Here is a 26,686-nt window from a genome sequence, read left to right on the forward strand (position 1 = left end):
AAGCAAGTTCAAAACGACTTGCGATACGGGTTGTTCGGACTCGTTTCCGGTGAGGGTTGGACTCCGCCGAGGCTGCCCTTTGTCACCGATTCTGTTCAGAACTTTTAGGGTTACGTTAGATTATCCCTAACGTGTCGCCGCCGACGCGTCAGGGGTAAAAGGGTTAAGAACAAAAGACACCACTGATTAAAAATACTAAAAAGTCATTTCAGTCTACAATGATGATGTTGTAGACATTTAGAAAAGGCTGAACAAAAAACAACAACAATGGAAATTTAAGTGACCACATGTAAGTCATTAAAATGGTAATAACAATGAATATTAAAGTCTATCAAAAGTAGCAATACAAACACATTTAGCTCACCTTTTTCATCATAACTCAAGTCTCAAAAGAAAGAAAGAAAAAAAGAACATCTTTTTACTGGCTAGCAAGTTTATCTAACTTTTATGTCACCTTTTCCCAGGCTTAGAAGTCAAAGCGGTTGACGGCGAGATCCTCGCATAAAGCTATGATGAAACTATGACGTCGCCTTTACGATCAAATCACTTTGTGAGCTTCCGGTTGAGTGGGACGTTGGCCGGTCTGCATGTGTGTGGCCGAGTGTGAGCTGTGGCCGACAGCAGCTCCCGCGTGAGTGCGCACATTCATTTACTCTTCTCCTGATGTTCAATAAACGACTGAAAGTGAATTGGTGAATGTGGCTCTCCTTTCCCACATGCAAGGGCATCACAGTAAGTATGCAGTGAACCCCTGCATAGTTGCGGCATATGCAAATTCACCTATTCGTACATTTTGGAGGGGGGTCTATTCTCCGTTATTCTGTCGAAATGTCAAAATAAAATAACGCTTCTTGAGCCATCTTTGTGCTGAGACTCTTTGTTGAAGCGAAGGGAGGAGCTTCATTTAGTCATGCCATAGCCTTATCGAATTGAGAAAAGTGCTTTGCCGCCATCTTGTGGCATCGACAGGCAATTCCAAACTTTTTTGGTCAATTAAAACGCCTCAAAAAATTTCAGCGACGTCAAGTTGACGAGTGACAAGAGTATATCCGATGTGTGATTGTCATCCTCACTTGTAATTCCGATCTGAAGAGACCCGATTCCATGTTTTTTTTTTTTTTTTTTTTTTTTTTTTTTATTATCACTCCGCCGTGATGCGTATCATGTAGTGCAACCCTGACCCACGTCGTGTAGCTCCTGCGTTATTTTACCGAGTTTCTAATCCAGTTTCTTTCTCCCGCTTTGGTACAAAAACTGCACTGGAATTCATCGTCGTAATCAGCGTGACTGTCGCCCATCGCGATTTACGAGCGTCGCTGCCGTCATCCCTAAAATATGTGCTGCGGCGCATTTGGGACCCCATTGTCATTAAACAGCACCTGATATTTGACAAACGCTCGGGCCTGTTGGAACACGAGCGGCCTTCACCGGCTTACTCGCTTCCTCCGTTTTGGAAGAAGCCCCGAAGGGCAAAAGCTGTCAAGATGGCTGTCGTTTGACGGAAAGACTGAACATTCTCGCCCTGTGGCCTCAAAACTGACATGCGGACACGCTGACACTGTAGAGCACACAGGTAGACACACTCTTCAAATTGTACTAAGAGTGACTGAGGCTCACTTCAGTGGCGTGAGGCAAGAATGTAGCGGGCCGAATAAGTGACAAGCTGCGACGCACAACCCTGTAATCGGAACACTCCGCACCGTGTGGAGATAATAACACTGCTACTTGAAGGCTTGCAATGGTGGCGAGTGAAGATGCTCCTCAGATTTGCTCCCTAGTTCAAGATCGTATGTGGTAAACAACTCTCTCACCGGACTCTCCAGATGTTCGAACTTTTAGTTCTTGGTCCTCAAATCTGAAACGATTCCAATCGGCGTTGAAGACCCACATAAACTATCTAGTAAAAATCTCACATGAAAAGCATTTCAGAAAACCAACAGGACGCCTGATGGGATACATTGTGGATACATTACCAAGCAAGATGCATCCCAACAGGCCACACTGCATTTTTAGATTTGTGTGGATAGAAGTGCTCACCAGATGCCGCTTCTTGTTGCCTATTCATTTGTGTGGATAGAAGTGTCCTACATGAGATCTCACCATGGGTCAAAAAACAGCGAGAGATCGAAGCATTGGTCAAAAAATGGTCTCAGATTTCACTCACCGTGTGCCAAAAATTGCATCAGATCTAACCTTGGGTCAAAACATTTGATCAGATCTTACCATGGGTCCATTTTTTTAAATACATTTTAACCATTTCATTTTATTGCCGCATTTGCACCTAAAGTTCCCAGAACCTTTAGTTCTGGGTACTTCCTTGAACTGAAAGGTTCCAATCAGACATGTTGAGCACTGCAGACCTTATCCCAAATGTTCCTGGACCTGTCAAAGTAAGTAGTAAACATAGTCAGGAAGTGTAGGTGACTGATGGACCATACAAATGGACCGTGAAGAAAGTGCATTTCATTGTAGAAATATGCCAATGAATGTACACGCTAACCGCTTGCAAAACCCGCCTTCATTACAACAGGTTCGTAGAAGCGGTGAAGATAGCACTAAAATCAGCAAAACCTGGACTAATTGTCTCAAAAACATCTGATCATTTTAATATGCGATGAGGTTTTTGTAAAGCACTGCAGATATTTCTGAACAGTAGCATTAGCGCTGACATTAGCGCGAATATTAGCAAAACTAACATCTCTTTCAACATCACGTCTTTAATATTAGCAAAACTAACATCTCTTACAACATCACGCCTTTACAAAAACAAGGCCTGATTAGTATTTAACAGAAATTGTAGAACTACTACAGAACTGTAAACAATTGCATTAGCGCTAACATTACCTAAACTCACCTTCATTACAGCTCAATCCTAACAAAAACAGCCTTTTTTTTTTTTTTTTTTTTTTTAAACAACACCTGGTCTCAAAAATAACAACGTCTGATCCTTTTAGTATGTGACGAGGTTCGGCTGAACAGTTGCATTAGCGCTAACGCTCGAAGACAGGTGTCCTGGCTAGTCCGCTAATATTATTAACCGCCACAGCAGGTGACCTTGTGATAGCATTCTCCTTATTACACGCTAGTGTCGCATCAACATGATTGCTGAGCTGTTACTCCAAGTTTACGACATACTCTCTAGCTTTAATATGACAAACAAGCGAGCAGATGGGATTCCCTTCACGATCCGATTTCCGGGACGCTGCTGACCAGCCTGACGTGACAAAAGAGGCTCAGGTGGCTTCGGGTAATAGGACCTAGTTACTAGTTAGCGTACCAAGGGGTTGCTAGCGCACGTCCAGCTGAACGATGGCCACTCTTGACTGCTTGTTGTCCTGCACCAGGACACTTGTTTGTCTCAATGAGGCTTTTCTAGTTAAGCAATTCCCAAAAAAAAAAAGTCATCATACGGTACTGCCTATCTGTTCCTCATTCCATGAACCAGGAAGTCGTGAGCTAACTAACAAACAGATGGAAACAAAAATAACACTAAGTTCTTTTTTTTTTTTTTTTTTAACTTCCAAGGTGTCTTAATTCGCCGTCTCTGACCTTACGTTCAAAATACACAAAGAATAAAGGCTTACGACACAATTGGTGTCCACGCAGTCGGGGCCAATCCCAGTGTTATGGGAGCAGTTGATTTTAATCATAATTATCCTCATTTTTAATTGTATTATCTATAATCAATCTAATTTTAATGTATTTGCCAATCTATAAAATAAAAATATAAAAAACATGCTTTTTTCTTTATTTACTCATATTTTGATTAAAATAGATACATGAATACAATTTTTTTTTATCAAAAATGCATTTTAAATCAACCAATTTTAAGAAAAAAACGGCTACATTAATGCAACTAACATTTCAGGACTCTTGATAATGTGAGCGGGCCGTATATTGTTCTAGTTTGCTAACCCTAGTAGACTGCAGGTAATGTTTTAAATAACATTTGAGCATAGGTAATTGCCATGTAAGTGCAAAAAGAAGCTCTGCCAGTTGCTAATAGTAAAACAGTTGCTCCTTTAAGTAAGTGTGACGCCATCACGGCCCATTATGAAGTCATTTGGCATCTTTTGTGATAGAATAGCATCAGCGTCGAAGGCTTGTAACTCTCTCAGCCTTCACGCAGTTAAACAAACGTACAGCGTGAGCAGTTTGACTGGAACGTCACCACGGGGCAAGTATTTATCTTTCCTGAGGAAGCCCCCCCCCCATCCCCAGGGCCCGGCGGCACTTTTATCTCCGGCGTCGCCACCCGGCAAAGGTGCGACCCTAGCACATCCTGCTTGCAGGTCTTCAGCTCCTCATTGACACGCTTTGAAGTCCCTAAACAGCTGTTAATTGCTGGGTGCAGAGCACTTTCAGGACAAAAGGAGGAGGCGGTGGGAATGGGTGTGAGGGGGGTTCGTTTGACTCGTGTCCTGCACACAAGGGAGAAGGAGCTCTGCTTGTTAATGTCCCATTCATTTGTACGCTTTTATCCTTGCTAGATTTATTGTCGAGCACATTGGTACACGTGATGGATACGCCAATGTCAGCGCATGCATCAATGTTGGCATTTTGCACTTTGCACTAATCGATAGAATTTTCTGGATTTAGGGCAGCGAAGTGAGGAGAATGAGCAGTAGCAGAGTATGTGGGCAACGTACAGGGTTAATAAACACTGAAGATATACAGTAAGTAAATGTGGAAAGCAGCAAGCATAGTCAGCAGCGTTGTATGTTGCAACCGTACGTAAGGAATAACTACTGTCCATCTCCTAAAGCAGATGTAAATGGCATGAAAGAAATAGGTATATATATATAGGTATATATGATGTAGTGAATGTGAATAGTTAGCAGCAGCGCATGACACAGCAATAACCATAAAAGAAAAATATGAATCAAAAACAATTTGCCAAGAAAACTGTATGTCTTTGATGTTAGCATTTTACTGACAATCTGTGACGCCGATACAAAATGAACCATCAACTATACTTTGGAATAAACGTCCATTTTAAATTAAATGACATATGTACATTAACTTTGCTTAAAATGAGCACTTGAAGCGAGATTAAATCTACCTGTTCACAGAATCCCAAACCTATTTAACTGGAGTAGCCTAAAAGTATTGAGAGACACTTGAATACCACACGTCCCAATGTCTGACAAAGTTCCAGTGAGTTTTGTTTAAAAACTCTGGTGACCATTGCATTCATCTTGTTTTCACATGCTTCACATTCCTCACGTTTACACGTTCCAGCTCCGCACACACACCCAACAATTTTCTCTGCACATATATGTGTGACGGTTTTACGATGACAGATTGGCGATTGAAGGTATCATAGCGGCGGCCCAGCAGTTAGTCAAGCCCCATCTGTTGGTTGTGGGCAGAGGAGAGGGCGGGGTGGAGGTCCCACTAGTGGGGTCCTCGTGGGAGTATTATTGACTGAAATAAGAGATTTGTGGTGCCAAATGCACGGGATCAGGGTTGTGAAATGTAAAAAGTGTCACATGTGCATGGGAATATTAACTGTTCCAATGTCCCACATAGGAAGATACACTCGGTGTTTTTCTTCCACTTGATGATCTCGCTAAAAAGGACGAGGAAAGTTCAACTTTTATAGAAAACTCATGGACCTACAGCGCTTCCCTGGGGAACACCACTCCAGATTGTGTCTGATTGAGTGTTACACTTTGGAAGGATGTCGGGAGTGTGATTGTGCAAAATCATGTTTGTGATCATTTATACGCTTACTGTATGTTTTGACAAATGTATTGGGACGCATGGCGATTCCCCCCTTAAATCAGACAAAACAGCTTCCACTCCTCTGGAAAGACTTACTACAAGATGTGAGAGTGCGTCTGTGAAGCTGACCATTTTCGTTGGACGTGCGGACTCTGTTCTCTTGTTTTTCCAAATTTTGCGAGAACAGAAAAGGTAAATTTGCCAAACTGTTCCTTTAAAGTTGGAAGCTCTCTTTGTCCCTATACTTATGTCTGTACCTACAGCAAGAGTGTTGTAGTACCGTATTTTCACGACCATAAGGCGCACTTAAAAGTCTTACATTTTCTCCAAAATGGTCGGGGCGCCTAATAGCGCGGCACGCCATTTGTGTGCACCGAGTTCCAAAATCTGAAAATGTGACTTTGATGAGCGCTCCGCTTGACTGACTGGGAGCATTTCCTGCCGACACGCTCCTTATATAGAGGAAAGGCGGACGTGACTGAGGACAGCATGCGGACGTTAAAGGGGGAAGCGTGCGCGTGAAAGAGGACGCTAAAGGCACGCCCCCAGTAGGTATATAGTGCCGGTATGTGCATTGTCCAAAACAACATCGGTTTGGCTAAGGACCCCCGAAAATGGCACCTACGAAGAGACACGCTTATGAAGCACAGTTTAAACTGCAAGCTATCAGTTCCGCGGAGGAACATGGGAATCGAGCAGCCGCGAGAGAATTCAAGATCAACGAATCCATGGTTCGCAAGTGGAGGAAGCAGGAAAACGAGCTTCGCCAAGTCAATAAGACAAAGCTGAGTTTCCGCGGTAATAAGGCGAGGTGGACCGAGTTGGAAGACCAACTCGAGCAATGGAGTAATGATCAAAGAACGGCCGGGAGAAGCGTCTCTACAGTCACCATTCGACTGAGGGCAATAACTCGGACAAATTGACAATGTCGTTTTCCAGTCACTTTCAGTATGGACTTTAGTTGCACGCCCGCAAAAGAAGGCTCAATACACAACACGGGCGTGTTGAAGCTTGTAACACAAATTTGAAGGAAAGACAATTTTGTGCATTCCTATTTCTCAACCATTCAGGCCTCCATTGATGTCCACTGGCTTTGACAATGTCAAAGTGTCCTCAGATCACAGGCCGGTCAGCAAGCGGGTCCACCATCCAGCGGCAACCAGTCCCCTCTCAGCCTTGCATGGTGATATCTAAAAATGTAAACTGCATCCCAAATGCGTTTCATTTTCTTCCAGGTCAGTAAACAACAAGATGTGCGCCAAACTTCACCCCAAACACATCAGGGTCGACGTCGAGGTGCATTTCCATCAGCGTTTTTAATATTGATGAGTATTCCGGAGAGAAAGGACACTGAGAGAACTACAGCATGTCGTGTAAATGTGCTATCAAGTGCAGCCGGCAGCACTGAGTTAGTAGATGTGCATTATTTGGACACAAGAGATGTTTTTCCCCCCGCTTCCCCTGAGCATTACCTCCACCATTACACGCCCGGAGCGCCTCTCCGCCGCGTTGCATTGTGCACCGAAGCGTTGCCGAGCTGCATCCCGACACACTTGACTACACAAGAAGGACGACAAACGAAAAAAGGCACCAACGCTGCAGGAGTCTTACAGCAGAAGCCAGGAAAGGAATTGCTGCGATCAATCCATCCGAGTCCGTTCAATCTCACCAAGGATAATAATACCACCATAAATGTTAATGTCACCTTTAAGACATCCTGGGGACATGTTCTGCTATTCCGCTTCTTGTTTTCAAGCCATTTCGGCTCTGTTGAACAAATGTACATCCAATTTGCCAGAGGATATTCATCTATCTTCCTTAAATGTGCCAAAAATGAAAGAAAATGGACACATTTGTTCCTAACAACAAAGAACGTCCCATTCAAAATGCCAGTGTTGGTTTCACATTTATCTTAACAAAATTTCAATTTGCTCACCAGATGCCGCTTCTTGTTGCCTATTCATAGCATGCAACAAAAAATATCATGTCATTCACTATTTTCCACAAGGGTGCTTCTCTACTGAAATGATAAGCGCTTATGTTGTTGGTGGATAATGGTGTGGATGTAAAAAAGAATTAGCTGCACTAGGCGTTAAAAACCTTATCAATGCAAGAGGGTTACAAATACATCCTATATTAATGTTTGATTTCCACTTAAAATAAGACAATCTTATAACGTTACTACAGCCTGAAATATACCCGAATGAATTATATATTTGGAGATCCGAACCTCTTTTATTACTAAATTTGTTTACAATGCAGAGTGCTGATTTTCCTTTTGGATGCACTTTCTCTTTCAGTGCAAACAATGTCTTAATGTCTTTTAGAATCCAAACGTTCAGTGCCAAGAACGTGTTTTCATGTCTTTTGCAGTTTTTTTGTTTTTTTTTGCTGCTGTACTGCAGACGATGTTAAAGAGGCACAATCACCAGCAGATAGCAGCAATTAAATATTATAGAATAAAGATTGCTGTCGATTTTCTTTGTCCAACCCCCACATTACAACATATGAGTTACAAAGAGGACACGGCTGCCATCACAGGCTGCAAGTAGCTGAAGCCTTTTACACTGGAACAGCTAATGTATATGTATAGATTTTGCAGAGTATGTGTTGTGGTAGTTCGCAAAAGTATGTGTGTGTCACAAATGTGACAAAGTACACCAGAGCTCTTCGACGTATGACACTGACCACGTTCGCCATAAATGGGGCTTCTAAACAATGCGAGTCCATCACTGGTGTGACATCTGGTGAATAGCGTCACTCGGCGGGCGCATGTATCGGTAAATACTTTCATATTTTGTTCTCAAAAGCCACTCCTAGATGTTGTTTTAGCTGGTTCATGGAATAAACCACAGTTCAGGTGTTAGGCTTGTCACAAAAGCAAAACAAAAAAGTAGCATAGAAGTTGCTGTATGCTTAATATTGTTTCGTTTAAAAAAAATACTATTTTCTCCAGTTTCTGAGAGAAACTACCAAATTAAGTAAAACCCACCTGAACTTTTTTTCCCCTGGTGAAAGTAAGGAGTCGATTCTTTCATTTGGAAGATTCTGTGTATATATAATCTAAGAACAAAATAGTCTGTGGTTCTTGAAAAAAATCTGTCAAAATGTTCTTAAAATGGCTTCTTGGCAATATAGGGGTGGACTTTTCTGAAAATGGTTAATGGCGTTCATTAGCACCACAAGCTGATTTGTCTTTCTACTGCAAGGAAACCTTTGTGAATCGATGGTCGCCAAATGTTAAGTTCGCTGCCGCCATCGAGCTGCGCGGGTCTGTAGCACACCCGTATTTCAAATTTTCGCTCATATCTCAAGGCAAAAAAAAAGTCGAGGCATTCATATCTGAAGGTACCGCTGTATTTGTCCACCAGATGCTACTACTTGTTCCCCTCCATTTCGAACATGCAGCAAAAATGCCGCAATTTTTATCGTTTTGTGATCGGTTGCTGGTTTAAGAACGACAACATTAGCTCGCAGTGGACAATGCGCATTCAAAAAGCCCAGTGGTCTTGCCGACGCAAATTAAGAGCCCGTCGTGATTCATTTGAAGACCGACAGCTTTCAGGTGCTTGTTGTGCCGCCACAAGCTAATGGAGCACCTGATCCCAGACGAACTCAAATGGACAATGTGGGCTTTGTGGCGTCGGCTTAAAGCGCGATTACGATTGTTTGCCTCCTCCAGAGAGAGCCAGAGAGGCGAAATTAGTTTTTGCGCAATAAATACACACGTGATTTTAACATTTGTGGACTTTTAAAAGAAAAGACAACAACAGAGGCAACCTTGGGGACAAGCTTACGGCGGCAAGCTGGTCAATGCATTTCCATGACTATGACACCAGATGAGCAGTTCTCACCACAGGAGGGGGGCACACAGGGGGGGGCTTCGGAGGAACACAATGTGGGGATTTTTAAATGAACTCACACACACACATACGCACACCCCCTCCCAACTACACGATGCACTCGGGGAGAGTTCTCCTTGACTTTGACCATTTCGAATCCATTTGAAATTCACAAACGCACTTCAGTAGCAAGGCAACCTTGTTGAAAACTCAGAATTTTGCCGCATGCTTTGAATTGGGGGAAAAGTAGGACCTTCCGGTGGACAAATACAACAATCAAAGAGTGACTGAAACACTTTGGTATGGTTACTATTCTACAACCCCAGTTCCAATGAAGTTGGGACGTTGTGGTAAACGTAAATAAAAACAGAATACAATGATTTGCAAATCATGTTCGACCTATATTTAATTGAATACACTACAAAGACAAGATATTTCATGTTCAAACTGACAAACTTGATTGTTTTTAACAAATAATCATTAACTTAAAATTTTATGGCTGCAACTCGTTCCAAAAAAGCTGGGACAGGTGGCAAAAAAGACGGAGGAAGTTGAGGAATGCTCATCAAACACCTGTTTGGAACATCCCACTGGTGAACAGGCTACTTGGGAACACGCGGGTGCCATGATTGCTTCCCTGAATTGCTCAGTCATTCACAAGCAAAGACGGGGCGAGGTTCACCTCTTTGTGAACAAGTGCGGGAGAAAATAGGCGAACAGTTTAAGGTCAATGTTCCTCAACGTACAATTGCAAAGAATTTAGGGATTTCATCATCGACGGTCCATAATATCATCAAAAGGTTCAGAGAATCTGGAGAAATCACTGCAAGTAAGCACCAAGGCCGAAAACCGACACTGAATGACCGTGACCTTCGATCCCTCAGGCGGCACGGCATCAAAAACCGACATCAATGTGTAAAGGATATCACCACGTGGGCTCAGGAACACTTCAGAAAACCAATGTCAGTAAATACAGTTCGGCGCTACATCCGTAAGTGCAACTTGAAACTCTACTATGCAAAGCAAAAGCCATTAATCAACCTACAACCAGAAACGCCGCCGGCTTCTCTGGGCCTGAGCTCATCTAAGATGGACTGATGCAAAGTGGAAAAGTGTTCTGTGGTCCGACAAGTCCACATTTCATGTTATTTTGGGAAATTGTGGACGTCATGTCCTCCGGGCCAAAGAGGAAAAGAACCATCCGGACTCTTATGGACGCAAAGTTCAAAAGCCAGCATCTGTGATGGTATGGGGCTGTGTTAGTGCCAATGGTATGGGTAACTTACACATCTGTGAAGGCACCATTAATGCTGAAAGGTACATACAGGTTTTGGAGAAACATATGCTGAAGATGAAGAAGAAGAAGAAGATGCTGCCATCCAAGCAATGTCTTTTTCATGGACGCGCGTGTTTATTTCAGCAAGACGATGCCAAACCACATTGTGCACGTGTTACAACAGCGTGGCTTTGTAGTAAAAGAGTGCGGGTACTAGACTGGCCTGCCTGCATTCCCGATCTGTCTCCCATTGAAAATGTGTGGCGCATTATGAAGCGTAAAATACGACAACGGAGACCCCGGACCGTTGAACAGCTGAAGCTGTACATCAAGTAAGAATGGGAAAGAATTCCACCTACAAAGCTTCAACAATGAGTGTCCTCAGTTCCCAAACGTTTATTGAATGTTGTTCAAAGAAAAGGTGATGTAACACAGTTGCAGCCATAAAATTGTAAGTTCAATATAATTTATCAGTTTGAACATTAAATATCTTGTCTTTGTAGTGTATTCAATTAAATATAGGTTGAACATGATTTGCAAATCATTGTATTCTATTTGTATTTCTATTTAACACAACGTCCCAGCATCATTGTAATTGGTGTTGTAATATTTTAACATTTATTGTGATTCTGGAGCTTTTGGTGTAAACACAATGCCGGTATTTTTATTTTATTTTTTTTTTTTTTAATGAACTCTCTCCCACTCCTCCCACTTCCAGGATGTGGCCCTTTGAGTTTGACCATCTTGCTCACATTTGCAATTCACTTGGAGGCACTCTTTATCATTTCAGTAGCAGGGTCCCATTGTAGAAAACAATGGAAGGTGTGAAATTTGCCTGCATGCTTTGAATGGGGGGGCGAAAGTAACACCATCTGGTGGACAAATATGAGAATGAAAAGGCATTTAGGAGTGTGTATTATAGTGTCGTATTTTAACATTTATTGTGATTTTGGAGCCTTCGAAAAACAATGCTCGGATTTTTTTAGGGGAGAAACAGAACATTTTGCTGCATGCTTTGAACAGGAAAAAGGTAGCTGGTAGAAAAATATAAAAACTGAAGTGGCACATTTCAATTTGAAGTGAAGAGGGACTAAGCCTTATGCAAAACAAAAAGCTGACTCGAGAGGCGCAACAATTGAGAGATTAATCGACATCAAATGAATGAACAAACAATTGGATAATCAATTCATCATTTCAGTTGTCCAGCAAATATGATCAGATTTATGAATGCAGGCTGATTATCGTCGTGTTAAAAAAATAAAAAAATACATTTGCAAACATCTGCTTTTACTTTGGACAATAATGATCAACAGTTTCGCCTTTTTTGACAATGGACCAAACCAGCAACTGAATCGTAATCAATTTGTTTGCGGATTTTCTGCAATGTCAGTTTGAAAAATGTCCTGTTTTTTAATCAATTGATGTAAATATTTTTCAAACTCCAATTCATCGATTAATCGAAAAAATAATCGACAGATTAATCAATTACTAAAAAGATCATTAGTTGCAGCACTACACTGGATGTCCATTATTTTAATATTATAACATTTATTGGGATTCTGGAGCCTCTGGCGGGCTTTCGACACAGATCGAAACGCCACTTGACCATTTAACACAAATTTGCAATCCCCCACGACAAAAAAACAAAAAGCACTTTTAACACTACAAACGACAACCCACTCGCACACAAAAGGTTGCTGCGCGGGTGGAGCTACAGGTAGCAACATGACGCGGACGCCCCACACTGAGTACAAGCTGGGGGAGACCCCACGAGAGCGCACGTGGAAACGCACGCAAACAGGCTTTTAAAAAAAGTGTCCACTTCTGAGCAGCAAACGCACACAAAGACACCGCACAAGCTGCGTCAACTTACTGTCCCGACGCCCACAAAGCCGCCTCAAAAAAGTGCACTCCCGTCCGTGCCTTTCAAAGCGCCATTCATGATCCTCAAGGCCGGCTCAGACTGACTGCCCTCACGCGCCGGGATGAGTTGTAGAAGTGAAGGAGGGATGGACGCAGCGAGCGAGGGAGGGAGGGAGGGAGGACTCTTTGGAAATGCGCCCTCCTTCGCTCCCTCCAGTCAAAGCTGCAGGCGGCAGGAATGCGTGTTGGCCTCCCTCGTCTGCTCTATAATTGCCCCATTCACCAGAAGCTCCCACCCACTGCCAAAGAGGTATCATGTTTACACACAACAAATGAGGCCTGGAGACATCAAAATACACAAGGGGTAAAGAATTAGACGGAAGGTCGAAATGACATTGGGTTGCAACGGCACCCCGACAAAATAGCGAGCAACTTTTTTTCTGGCGTATTTGGAGACTTCTGGAGAGCAGACTGCAAGTGAGGAGCGCTTGCTCGAAGTCGCCACTGGCGAATCTCACCAACCTCCTCTTCCATAAAAGCCACAGGCCATAAAGATTCCAATTGTATTTTCCCTGGCGGAGGCAGCATTTCATCACCGGGGCGCTGAATTACACTTGTCAGTTAGTGTCGCGCGAGAGTGAGTTTTCATTTGAGGCCCAAATTTATGGTTTCCCTCTTTCCTTCCCAATTTTCCTGATTGATTTAAAAACACATTACAAAACATGTTTGTTTTTTGGGAGTGGCTGAGGAAAGGTGATTTTAGATGCAAGTGTTTTGAGTTACGAGCGTGGTCACGGAACAAAACTCAACTTGTATTTTATAAGGCACCGCTGTATATAAAGTGTATACTTTAACAGCATATTGAATTTGAAAGCAGAAGTCATGGAAAGTAGTGACAAACATTGAATTACAATTATTGTTCAGTTTATGTTAAGAAGGGAAATGGTGTGTGTGTGTGTGGGGGGGGGGGGGGGGGGGGGGGGGGGATGCTTGTAATATCTGTGAAAAGTGAAGAAAATTTGCAATTTTGGAGCAATTTTTTGTACAAATCTCTTTAGAAAAAGGACGTGAAGAAGACACTTCATTTGTTTTATTGGGCCACAAACGGTGCAATATTTTGTCGGGCTGGCAAAGAAACAAACAAAAACAAAACAAAACATTACAAATATAACTCTTCAATGTGCTGACTCTAGATGTAAAAAAAATAAAAAAAAGAACAAAAGTAATGTCACAAGAATAAACTTTTTTTGCTAAGTAATCTTTTTTGGGTGATCAGTTGTATTCCAATTGTGAGAATAGTCTAATTTCTTTGACAAAAAAAAAATCTTTAAAAATGAATTATAATTTTTAAAGATAAATAGTTTTATTTATTTTGTAAAATGTCAATTTTTTTCAAGGCAAAAAAAGATAATACGGATATTACAATAATAAAGTTTTTGGGGAGTAAATGTCATTATTTTTGAGAAAAAAAAGTTGAAAGCTAATGAGAATTGGAAAAAGTATTGAAAAAAAAAATCTTAATCTCACGAGAATTTACAATCTTTGGGGGCCAAAAAAAATTGTAATCGAATGAAAATATAGGACATTAATAGTTTGATTGTAAGAATTATAATGATCAGAATCAAAATCCCAAAATTAAGTCATAGTTTTTCAATTTAAAAAAAACCACAACAAAAACCTACCAAGCAGCACAACAACCGCTGCAATACGTTGCGCACTTCCGCAACCGACGCAAGACTTCTGACGGCTCGACCAATAATAATAATAACAATGAGAATAATGATCATCCTGTCTTTTCCATTTCAGATGGATTAACTAGCCGCGCCGGCATGAAAAAAAAAAAAATCTGATTCACTTTTCCCACACTGAAGTACAGATTGGATTAAAGAGATTTCTTTTTCTCAGCTGTAGCAGATGTTTAACACATCTGAATCTGCACTCCGTGAGCAAGCTCAAATAACTGGTATATTAAATTAATATTCCCCATTGAAATGAATTGAAATCCAATCAACCCCAAAAACTACAACATTTTTTTTTTTTTTGAATAAATAAAAATGGCACTGTATTGTATAAAACAATAAAACGCGATAAAAGAGAATGCAAAGAAATAAAGTGGTTTTATGAGATGTAATGATTGTGTGTTGGGACAAGCAGAAAGTCCCGACAGCTGTGAGGTTTCAAGGGGGCGTGGCCTAGGGAGTGACATTGGGAACATTAATCTCTGTGTGAGCATCTGGATGTGAGTTGTGGCCTACAGCAGCTCGTTGCGAGTGTTTTCATTTTGTATTTGTGTGTTTGATTGTTTGGCCCGTTCTGTAAATAAACAAAAATAAAATGAACAATAATAAAGTCTGATTTTTATTTGCTGCAGAAAAATCGGTATATTCATAATATACTGTATAAATAATAATATTTTAAAAAGGTAATTCCTATTAGATTTAAAAAATATATATGAGAATTATTTTTGGAGGGGAAAAAAGTGGTAATCTTATGTGAACAGTCATTTTTTGTAGAAAAAAGGTTTTTGTTTTTTTTTTAAAGAAAAATTTAATCTTACAGGAAATGGATTTTTTTTTCCGAAAAAGATAATAATTTTACCAAAGTTATTGTACACCTTTTTTTTTCTTTTTTTTTTAGGAAAAATCTTACTAGAATAAGAATAAATATATTTTTATAGTATTGTGAAAAATGTGGAATGTTCCCAAATGAACATAAAACATTTTCAAATCCCCCTGCACAAATCTCGCTTTCATACTTGAAATGCAATTACAAACATTTCTCTCGGAAGATTACGACTTGACTCATTTGAATCAACCTCAGCAAAGATGCCGTTCGTTACGTGTCGTACGCTCATAAGGCGAAATATGACAAAGCAAAACTTTGGCAACGGCGTGCTTCATTATAGAAATTCCCACTCCGCGACTTGATCCCTTCGCCCAGCATCTTAACTTCCATTTAATGAGGAGCAGAGGCCCAGGTTCTGTTCTCACGTCTTCTTTCCCCAAATGTGGAAAGAGTGGAGGTGGCGCCAGGACGCGGGAGCCTAATAAACTTACGTCAAACGTGCCCGGAAGGCTAAAATCACAGCCAGAGTGGCTTCAAATAAAAGGTCACTTAATAATTGACTCAGCACGCCTCTATTAGCGCAATTCTCAACCAGCCGCCCTGATGAGAAAACGCCACATCAATTCATACTGGCAGTCAAACGCCGCTCAACGCAACCAATAACGTGAAATGAAGCGGAGAAGAGGACAATAGAATGGGAATGAAAATGACACACGCGAACACGTCTCACACCAGCTCAAGTCACCATTAGCAAAGCGGCCGTCTGCGTCCAAGTCCACAAAACGGGTAAATTCAACATCACGCGTCTGCTGACTCAGCACAGTAAAACAAGAACACACAAAAAAACTGTCTCGATCAGTCAAAAACAACAAGGTTCTTGTGTGAACAAAGAATACAGTGGAACCTCGCGAATAGGCTAAAGGTGCGAATACTTGACACTCATTGTAATTGCGTTGCTAAAAAAAAAAAAAAAACTTTTTAGGGAAAAATCCTTTTTTTTTTTTTTGGGAACTGCCACTAACCATTTTCGACCCTCCCCCCCCCCCCCAAAAAAAAAAAAAGAAAGGAAAAAAATGTGAAAAAAGAAAAAAAATTGGTAAAAAATGAACAAATTGAGAAAAAAAAATTCTAACTGTGCCGAACCACAATTATACGGGGGTCCACTGTACTTGTAAGGTTGAAGGTGGATGCAGTTTTGTATTCAGGCCAGAGTCACGTCAAATATAAAAACAATGCTTCAGTGCCATCAACAACCTTGTGGAACGGAGAGGACGAGCTTCATTTAGTCAGGCCATAGCTATGTCTAATCGAAAAAAAGTGTTTTGCCACCATCTTGTGCCATGTATAAAAAACTACAACGCTTTTAGGGTGGGCGGCAGTTGCTTGCAGATTTTCCCTATCCGCAGATATGTATGTGATCTGATAGGAAAAATCATTTCTAACTCTTATTTTAATATGAAACTTGAAAATAAATTGCTTACCGATCATTTGATTTTGAAAAAATCCACAATTGACTTTCACACAAAAGGTTGGTAATTGCAGACAGCTGCCACACGATGGCAGCAAAGGCCTTTTCTTCTTTTAGACAAGGCTATGCACTGACGAAACGAAGCTCCTCCCCCGTGACTTCAACATTAGTTTATTGGACCCAAGAAGCCACAATATGGTGTCAAAGCAATATTTTGAATATAGATATGTTTTTACCATCATTATGTTAAGGATTTCTCACATTTTTAACAAATTTGGTTCAGATCTTAAAAATCCGTATGTGTGTGCCTTGCTTTTTGGAAATAATTTGTAAACTCTTCAACAAGCCTAACTTCCGTGTGTTAGGGAAAAATATAAATGAAGAGTTTGACGAAGCTGAAGTATCTTTTTCATGAATGCAGAAACTATTTTGATAATTCAAGTTAAAGTGACGTAATGTTTTCGTAACCTTTGAAGACAATTTGGAGTCACCGCCAACGTACGTTTTCATAGCAAATGAAAATTTTGCCCTCAACGAAATTAGCATACGTTTTTGTAAATGCTGAAGAAAATGTTGATTTTCTTTGATAATGGCAATTCAGTCCTTGATGAAACAAGACCGAATTCATTTTCATTTTATTTCAATGAAATATAAGATTTAGCCTCTTGGATGAATCTAACATACATATTTTTTGGGGGGGGGGAGGAGAAAATGTACATCGTGCATGGCTGAAAGCCCGAGATAATTTTGTTAATACAAAGACTGAAAGTCCATAGCGGCAAAAGAAGAAGTTCTTCACAGTAGCAACGAGTGAACGTACGAATCGAATCGGGATGGGTGAGAAGGATGAAAACGCGGCGAGCGCACGAAAGCGCCATTCCGGCCCTGGACGGGAGATCATTAGCCGGGATTCCGACAGCGGGCGGGAAGCCTCTCGAGAGACGACATCAAAGACACACAAAGTCATTGAGGATTCACGGGAAGATTCAGAACCTGCACGGCCCAAGGTGGGAGAGCGATTTCGGAGCTGATTAAAAAGATGTTTGCCGCACATCCAGTTGCAGCTGCGTGTGTGTGACGACTACTGCGAAAGAAGAAAAATATTACATACTCCACAGTCTCCATTTTGCTGCAGTGGTCAGTCTCCTCTTGGATAACAAATCCTCCGCGCCCCAAGCAGCCACAAGATGATGGATGATGTTGTGTTTTTGTGTTTACAGTGTCCTTTTTTATGCCCCCTTGGTTTTATATGAGGAAATGTCTACCACGCTAAAACTGCATGAGTGACAAAAAAAGGACACTGTAAAAAGAAGCCAAAACAGGAAGTCTGAAGACGCTAAGATGCAAAAGTGTTAGTTTTCATGGGAAAGGCATATTAAGAGAAAAACAATCATGAAACGTCATTTTGGACATTGCCGAAATTCATTTCATTTCAAAGAATGATTGGTCGTCAGATGAGGACGAAGGCAAGAAGAGACGCCCCGAGATGTCCCTGCAAACCTCCATGTGATTAAATGACACGTTAATGACACGTTAATGACACGTTAAGAGCGGACACTCGGCTAACGAGCGCGCAGTCCTCGTGTCACATGGCTTCATTTTGCAATTCTGCTACTTACTACTATTTGGTGTAACATTTGTACGTCATGGAGCAATGCTTCTGCCGCTAATCTTCATCGAATAAATTAAATGCGAGCCATTATTAAAGATTCAATGCAAACCGAATGTACTTAAAAATGAAAGATAACTGAACTTTACTTGCTAAACGCACTGTAAAAAAAAAAATAATAATAAGTTTAAGCCACTGTAACACTGCATAGCGGGAAGATTTAATTCAGTGATTCTTTCATGTACCACTAGAGGGAGGCCATGTACAACTAGTAGCACACTGAGAATCACTGATAGAGGAAAGAGGGGGAAATTACATCAGTTTACCACCGTTTAATCACGTGCAACTGAAAATAATCTTTTTTTTTTCAGAGTATCTAGGGCACTATAAAGTTTACAGGGAGTGAATTGAAACACAACTTTGGTCAAGTCGAATCTTTCATCAGGTTGAGCCAAGCAAGTCCTGATATTGGCCACTCGAGTCTGACTCGAGTCACGTCATGCGACTCGAGTCCCCCGCCTCGACTTGGGGAGTATTTCCATTGCAAATGAATGTGGGGGAGTTATGTGCGAGCGGGCCGCACGCGAACGCTCGCCGAAGACGCGAGGGGGCTAAAACGAGCCGCTTGTCCGCGAGTCAATAATGTTTCGCTCGCGCACGCCACGGACAAAGCGACGCACCGACGCGCTGGCGCCTTCACCGCGGCCAACGCAATTGCTCCGCTGAGAACATTCCAGCGTGTGTGGCAGACAACACGTCGCGTCTTTGTGACGACAAAGAGCGGGGAGGGAGTAAACGGTCAGACTCACGCAGAAAAAAATTTTTTTAATCAAACGACATCAGCCCATTAATTGTGATATGGCGACATCAACAACAATAGGAGAAATATCGCACGCTCACCTTACCGGTCCGTGCAGTACCTGCCGCGAAAAGAGGAAAACTGCAAGTAACTGACGCTGAAAAATGAACGGCTTACAGATGATTTCGGAAACAAAATGCGCCAGATGTGCTCGTGTATATATAACTGCGGCGGAGACTCTCCGTAACGTCCACTAACGACCCAGGCTAAACTTAGCTCCTCCCCGACATACGAGGATCAAAGTCTCTCATCGAAATGTGTCGCGTGTCAACATACTTCCTTGGCACCAGTTACAGTGGCGTCTTGAGATACCAGCTTCATTTGTTCCATAACAACACACAAAAACGACAAAAAAAGTATGTTTTACAATAAGGGAAATTGCATTCAATAAGGTTTACTTTTTAAAAAAAAAACTTATAGTAAAAAACATAGTTAAATAGAATGCAAAGAATTGAACAGTTTGTGCGTCATGATCAATTCTTGGCGACTCTTTGTGGTGTGCGTGACTTGTCCACCACCGGGGGCAGTATGATACATTCATGAAGACAAAGCAAAAAAGACACAGCTATTGTTAAGTGACTCAGCAAACCGCAGTAATATTTGTGGATGAAGAAAATATGCTTGTGACTATTGCTATATTGTAAGTCGACATGTGTTGCGGCACAGTTTGTGCTCAAATGTGTGTTGTGTAATACCTTAGCCTGTCTATGGTGTTTTTCCATTGTTTGTTAGCATTACGCTAAGCGATATGCGGTTGCTTAGTTTGACAACAAGGTTTAACTTGGAGTGGCATTAAACAGCTTAAAGCTTCATTTTTTGAAGAAGAAGAAGAATTGTTCACTATTTGTCAAACCGCTGCTGGTTGTCAAGTGGCTCCAGTACATTTCACTGTCCATACAGCACTTGTATGTCAAATTTTTGCTCTCAAGTCAAAGCAAAAAGTTCAAGTGACGGCTTAGATGTTGAAAATGTCGTAAATCGGGCCACCACTGTACAATAGTTCTATCCTATTTCGACGGGGCTTTGTGGACAGTTTCCAGTATGATGTTTTGGAAAAAGCAGAAAGGAAGAAACAGCCAATAGGTGAGTTTTTTTTTTTTTTTTTTTTAGGGAAAAGGTGGAGAGGAAAAAAAAAATACAAACCGGTGAATTTGTGAATGGTGAAGTGAGAATATGCTGGCGGGCTGCTGGATGAGTCCGGGTCACCTCCACAATGCATGACTTCCATGCAGCAGGTTCACTTATTTTTGCACTTCCCTCAGGCGCATCATCATCATCATCATCATCATCATGACCATCAAAGCACTGCGTGCGCTACGCGACGTCAAGAACGCGACAATTTCGCGCAGGCAGAGCACGCACGCGCACAGCGGTGACGTCAGAACGTTTCCGCGCGTGCAAATTCAACGCAACGAACCCTGAGCGACTCCTTGCGGCGCGTGCGTGGCCGCCACATTTGCACGGTCCACGCACGCAGCAGCCGCGCTCCACCTTTCCACTCATCCCTTGACGTATATTCGTGCACGCGCACCCAGGCTATTTCTCCTTGGCGCGACCGGGACAACGTCCCACTTCCGGGGTGCGCGGATGTCCACGTACCTCGCGGTGCGCCGGCGTCCATCGTGTTCCACGCGTGTTGCTTCCACGCAGCAGCCGGGAGGAGGTGCAGGAGGATGAGGAGGTGGTCGCGGTGCCCCCCCCCCCCCCTCCCCCCTTGTGGAGATGCGAGCGGACGTCACGGGACGCGCGCAGCCAATCGGCAGCGGCGGCTCGCCGCTGAGTCCTCGTTGACTTATTGACGGGCACGCGCAAGCAATTGTTGATCGTGTTGCCAAGAAGACGCGGCATCCCATAATATCACCGCAGCTCCTGCTTCGATTGTCGCCCTTAAATCAAATTCTGTAGCAGCTTTTCTGCTTCTTTTTGTCCTCCTATATGATCAAATTGTGATTTATGGGGAAATCTTTTCTAAATGTTGAACTAGAGTTTAGATATTTATATTTAGTCTGCGATGTTGCGGAGATACTATCAATTATTTTAAAATACAGTTTGTAGCAACTACACCTTGAGTATGTTTTTCTTCTCAAAATGACTTCATTTTATGATCAAAATGGAGACACTAAACAAATAAAATAAATACAAAGTAGAAAATAATGTGAACAAGTGACACTACCTCACATTATGCTGAAATTGCTTAAATCAATTAGCAACTATAAGCAATATGATTGTTAATATATGCTGTGTACATAATTTTAAGAGTGAATATTAAATATATTTATTTAAGCATATAGTCATTGATACAATATTAAATTAGATCATGTACTGTATATACAGTTGCATTTTTTCTTTTTTTAATATTCGAATTTCTGATGAGATTTGTAAGATATAATCAAAAACATAAATAAATCACTGTGTAGTAAATCAAATAATTTCACTGTTATTAAATTTTCCATGATGTTCTATTTGTAGAGAATGTATGTATTTTTAGACTCCATAGATGCTCCACAAAAACATTTCTCGATCTTAACTTCGATCACTCAGGTTGACAATCAGATGACGTCTTGTGCTTGGGGGGCGGGGCGAGTCTCTTTACATGAAAACTCAATCAAATGAGTGAATACATTTGTCTTTTTAGGCCCAGTATTGTCTCAATGGTTAGATTGAGCTGAAATTACTCAAATTAAAAGCAATAATAAGCCAATTGGAAGTTCAAGTAACACAATTGACAGCCAGCAGAAATGAAAATGTAACCACAGTAGCATTTGTTTTTTTTATTTAGGTCACGTGATGGTGCTACTCGATGCGTGGAAGTTGTTCTGCCGCTAGAGGGCGACACAAGAACAGAACATCTTTTTTTCTTTTTACCTCAAAAGGTGAAGAAGAAGCAGAGACAACTAAACAAAACACTTTTGGGCTTTTTCTAGACGTAAGCACGGTCAATAAAGTTTTTTTTTTTGTACCTCAACACTTACTAGATTCATTTTCATTCAAATATACAAAAAGATAACAAAGGATGGCAAGTATGTACAGTATTTACAGCTGGGGGCTTTTTTTGTTTGTTTCTTGTTTTGATGGGATGACAACACGGTGTTTATCACCAGCCCCCCCTGGAGAATCGGGGGGGGCCCCCGAAGCCCGGCCTCCTTCTGAAAGGCGGCCCCGCCCGACCCACCATCATGCCCTCCGATCTCAAGAAAGGGGGCCGGTGGACCACGGGGCCGCGAGGGGGGAAGGGCAAGGCCATGCGGAACCTGTCCGGGGAGAACACAGGTCCTCCGGCCATCATGGGGTGCGGCATGTTGTGGGCCGAGAGGAAGGGGGGCAGGTGAGGAGGATGATGATGATGAGGAGGAGGACGCATCGGCTGAAGACCCGGCGGGGGGGCCTGCGGGTTGACGGCGGCGGCCCTAGGGGAGCGCAGCTGGGGGTCCGACGGCTTGTCTCCTTCGGGGTCGCCCGTCAGCTCTGTTGGAGATTTGACAGCTGAACGGAAGAGACACAACGTGATCAATTTTCAACTTCCGTTGCGTCAACAGCAGCGGCTATGTGAGGGGTGTCCAAAGTCCGGCTCAGGGCCTATTTGTGGCCAGATGCGTATTCGAATAATAACATTTATCGCATCCGCATCAAAGGGTTAAGAGAACGTGTTTAAAACCTTCAAAGCTTAATTTTCTCAAACTTAAAATAAGGAATGACAACAAAACGTAACTGTGACATGTTATCACACGTTTTATTTAAATTATTTTATTCATTATTATTTATTTATTTTTTATTAAAGATCAATGAAAAATTGTCAGACTATTTTTAATGGTGCTTCATGTTAAAAGGTATCAAACAATTTTCCAATTTTGTAAAATGTCACAAGCTATCGTTAGTCAAAAAGCAAAATCTCCTCGCTGCGGGATTTTTAGATTGGCGAAGTTCACCTTGACAAACAGTAGTCTGCAAAAAAATAAAAAATAAAATAAATAAAAAGCTGCTTTTTTTTTTTAGTTGTCTCAAAAAAGTACATTTTCAATAAGACTCAAAAAAATATATATTTTTCCCTAACACGGTGGACGAATGGTTACATCAACCTCACACTTCTGAGGTTTGGGGTTCGTACCCCATTGTCCTGTGTGTTACCCCCTATTCCTCGCATTCTGGCTTCCTCCCACATCCTGAAAACACATTTGTGACGTTATTACAAGACTAAATTCTCCTTAAGGGAAACAAGTGCTGGATTTTGTGGTGGCCACCAGCCATGTATCTAACGAGGACAGATCTGCCCAAGCATAACGACTCCACATTCAGAACCAGAATGTGTACTAAACTCATCTTGACAATAGCAATTGCGATTCATGCTATTTTTCTTCTCTTCTCCTGACTTGCAACATGTCAATTGTTATTTTAGTGTCTGTCGCGGGCCGCTAAAAAAACGACATGGGCTGCAAATGGGCCTCAGGCCGTAGTTTAGACACCTCGGGGGTCTATGTGAATGTTCTACCTGCTGCAGTGGCTTCAGGCTGAATCTGTAGTGGGATCGGCATAGATCCCCCCACTGGAGACATGGACACAGGAGACAGCATGACAGGTGGTAGGAACATCGGCGGGCTTCCGATGGGCGCCACCTGTTGGACGGCCGGAACCTGGAAGACAGAGAAGGGCATTTTAAAGCCTCGCCGAACAGAACGATAGCAGAACAAATAAACGCACGGCTGGGATCACAAGCCATTTTTTTTTTAATTATTTTTTTAAAATCGACAGATAGGCTGGGTACATGATTCGTACTTGAAATAGTTAAAAAAAAAATATATATATATATATATATTGTGTATGTAAAAAAAAAATATCTTAAATAATTCACGTATTTCCAACTGTGGTATTTGTAATTTATTTAATTGTAAATCAATACAAAATTATCTAATAAAAGATTTTTTCTTATTTACAATAAGCAACCAGTTTTTAATTACATAAATTTAGAAAATACATCTCAAACATTTTTATATATATATATATTTACCTCTGTAGTAATGAGGTAAAAAAAAAAAAAAAAAAAAAAGGTTAGCATATGTAAATGTTATTCAATAAAAAAAATTATTAGAATAAAGTGATTTAACCAGTTCTATAAATAAATGAAAATATAAAATTTAATTTTACTCATATACACATTTTTCAAAAGAATAGAAAATAAATACCTACATTGCAATTCAGGAAAAAAGGCTAAAATAACGCAACAAATATTGCAGGAACAACAAATATAATGTACATAAAAGTTCCAGTCAAATCATGACCATTTATCATTAGAGGCAATTATTTAAGAAGCATTTTTAAGTATCAATAAATACGTTAACTACTATTCAAATAAAAAGGTAAAAATGACAAAACCCGGGGACCAACAATGCAGGAAAAGATGACCGCTTGTGCTTGGGAGGAGAGTCTCTTCACGTGAAGACACTTTTCCACTTTTCTTTTGTTGTTTTTCTTGTCCACCTTCACCTTGGAACAAGGACCGTGGTGTGTTTGAACCACCGGTACTACAGGTAAATGGAGTCGTGGGTGAACTTCCTGAATTTATGCGATTGGAACCTTTTCTTTCGGGAACTTAAAAGTCCCTGAAAATGTATTGTACTGAGCAACCAGGACCAGCTTTCCCACATCAGAGTAAATTCAATTTCTGGCATTACGGTCATCATCATATACTCTTCTGTGGTGGCATCACACACACACACACACACACACAAGGTGAGGAAAAAGTAAACACTTGTTACACACTTACTGAGCTGAATTTTGTCTGATTACGCTTGGGAGGCAAGTCTCCTCACATGAAGAATACATGTGTGCACATTCCATGTTTTGGTCATTTTATTGGGGATGTTCCATACCACTTTTGTTTCAGACCGATACCAGTAAAAGTATTCATTCATGAGCACTCACCGATACCAAAGACCAGTACCAGTACCACTCCTTCTGATACATAAAATTTCAATGAACATTTTGAACAAAAGACCTTTTTTTCCCCCCGAGGTCTCCGACGTGTCAAACCGCTGACGGTTTGTAAACGACTGGCGAGGAAGACTTGCTCGATGTCATTTTTATTTTCTTTTTACCTTAAGTATCAGTATCAGACCTTGAAATGAGGCTGCTGGTATTTGGTGCTAGCCCATCCCTAATTTTTATAGTCGAGCATATAGACACTGTTAAAAGCATGAATGCTTGGAGGACCATGGTGTGTTTGGACCACATGTACCATTTAACCAAATATGTTAAAATATGTGAACCATTGTTTCGATCAAATGCGCAAACAATAAAACCCAATGACAAATGTGCAGGGGAAGGTTTGCTGCTTGCAAATCTCTTCACATGAAGAATAAATGAAGCTCACATCACAGGATACTTTCCATTTCCTTCTATTATTATGCTTGTGGAACTTTACCTTTGGGAAAAAGGACGCATCCAAACTTGGAACATTTTAGTTCCAATTACCAGGAAGTGAAAGTTCCTAAAACGTTTGTCTTGATTGCTGTAGCCATGCTGACTTAAGAGCCAGAAATAAAGGAAGCTACCCCCCCCCCCCCCCCCCCTCCAGCTATTTCCTGAAAAACTCACCAATTCATGGGTTTTTTTGCGCACTTTCTGGAACGCCCTAAGATCCCATAATGTCACCAAGGGACTATCTAGACAGGAAAGTAGGATAGTAATTGGTGTCAAGGAAGTATGCAGAAGTGATACTAAGTGACAAGGAGGAGCTGAGTTCTGCCTGGCTTGTTAGTGAAAGACACGGAGCGCCTTCAATTAGCAGCAGCTATTTGTTAATAGCATAGAAGGTGGTTACGGCACTGGTTTTGAGATGCTCACCAAACTACGGCACCAGCAAATTCGAATATGGCTCATGCTGGGGAAGAGGGTAGCTCACTCATAAGGCTACGTTATGCTTTTCCCGATTTTGTTTCTTTTTTTCTGACAATCCTGAATCTGCTCCCTCAAACCACATGTCTGCTGTCATACCAAGACTGACCTGTCACACTACCAGGAAATACAAAGAACACCGAAGAGCAGTAGAAGACACACAAGCTCGGCCAGCCGTTAGCTTATTAAGTACTGTATATTCATTCTTCTCTTTGTCGTTTTATACGGTGACTGACTTGTGAAATCCTTGTCAGACAAACACTCAACACTCCTCCTCAATTTTCTGCAGCCTTCTAATTGCTCCCCTTTTTTCTTCAGCCTCCGGATTGGCTAATCGTTCTGTTTCGCGTCACGATCTCGGAGTCCGTGGCTCGGCCCGACGCGGAGTTGACCGCACACAACGGAAGTTGACGTTGGAAATAAACAACAGGTTTAATATCGATGACTGTCTGCCTGCCTGTTTTCGGAGCTGATCGGGGAGGAAAAGTCAATCTTTACACACTTCACACCACATGATAGTTTAGGATAATCTTTCAGAGACGTCCGATAATCTGCCCTTGGCTGACTTTAATCAGAAGACAGCAAAAAC

At 41.5% G+C, this 26,686-nt stretch overlaps 2 protein-coding genes across 5 annotated transcripts in view; both read right to left on the reverse strand.

The window, feature by feature from the left end:
- The window catches only part of tiam1b (TIAM Rac1 associated GEF 1b), a 48,622-nt gene extending 27,666 nt beyond the window's left edge, over window positions 1-20,956 (reverse strand). For 2 of the 4 annotated variants that reach the window (XM_061780974.1, XM_061780979.1), the window contains exon 1: window positions 20,809-20,956. The gene's annotated coding sequence lies outside the window, so the exon portion shown is untranslated. Of the gene's footprint in view, window positions 1-12,718; window positions 12,831-20,352; window positions 20,372-20,808 lie in introns of those variants that run through there. The other 2 variants (XM_061780976.1, XM_061780975.1) reach the window with 2 other exon arrangements.
- Window positions 20,957-21,985: 1,029 nt separating this feature from the next.
- LOC133482259 (SR-related and CTD-associated factor 4-like) overlaps window positions 21,986-26,686 on the reverse strand; it is a 31,937-nt gene continuing 27,236 nt past the window's right edge. The window contains exons 17-18 of the mRNA XM_061782215.1: window positions 23,696-23,837; window positions 21,986-22,692 (exon numbers count right to left, since the gene is read on the reverse strand). Of these exons, the coding sequence (XP_061638199.1) occupies window positions 22,304-22,692; window positions 23,696-23,837 (531 nt within the window). The 3' untranslated portion in view covers window positions 21,986-22,303. The remainder of the gene's footprint in view (window positions 22,693-23,695; window positions 23,838-26,686) is intronic.

Source organism: Phyllopteryx taeniolatus, chromosome 8 (genome assembly GCF_024500385.1).
Source record: "Phyllopteryx taeniolatus isolate TA_2022b chromosome 8, UOR_Ptae_1.2, whole genome shotgun sequence".
In the NCBI taxonomy this organism is placed as follows: domain Eukaryota; kingdom Metazoa; phylum Chordata; class Actinopteri; order Syngnathiformes; family Syngnathidae; genus Phyllopteryx; species Phyllopteryx taeniolatus.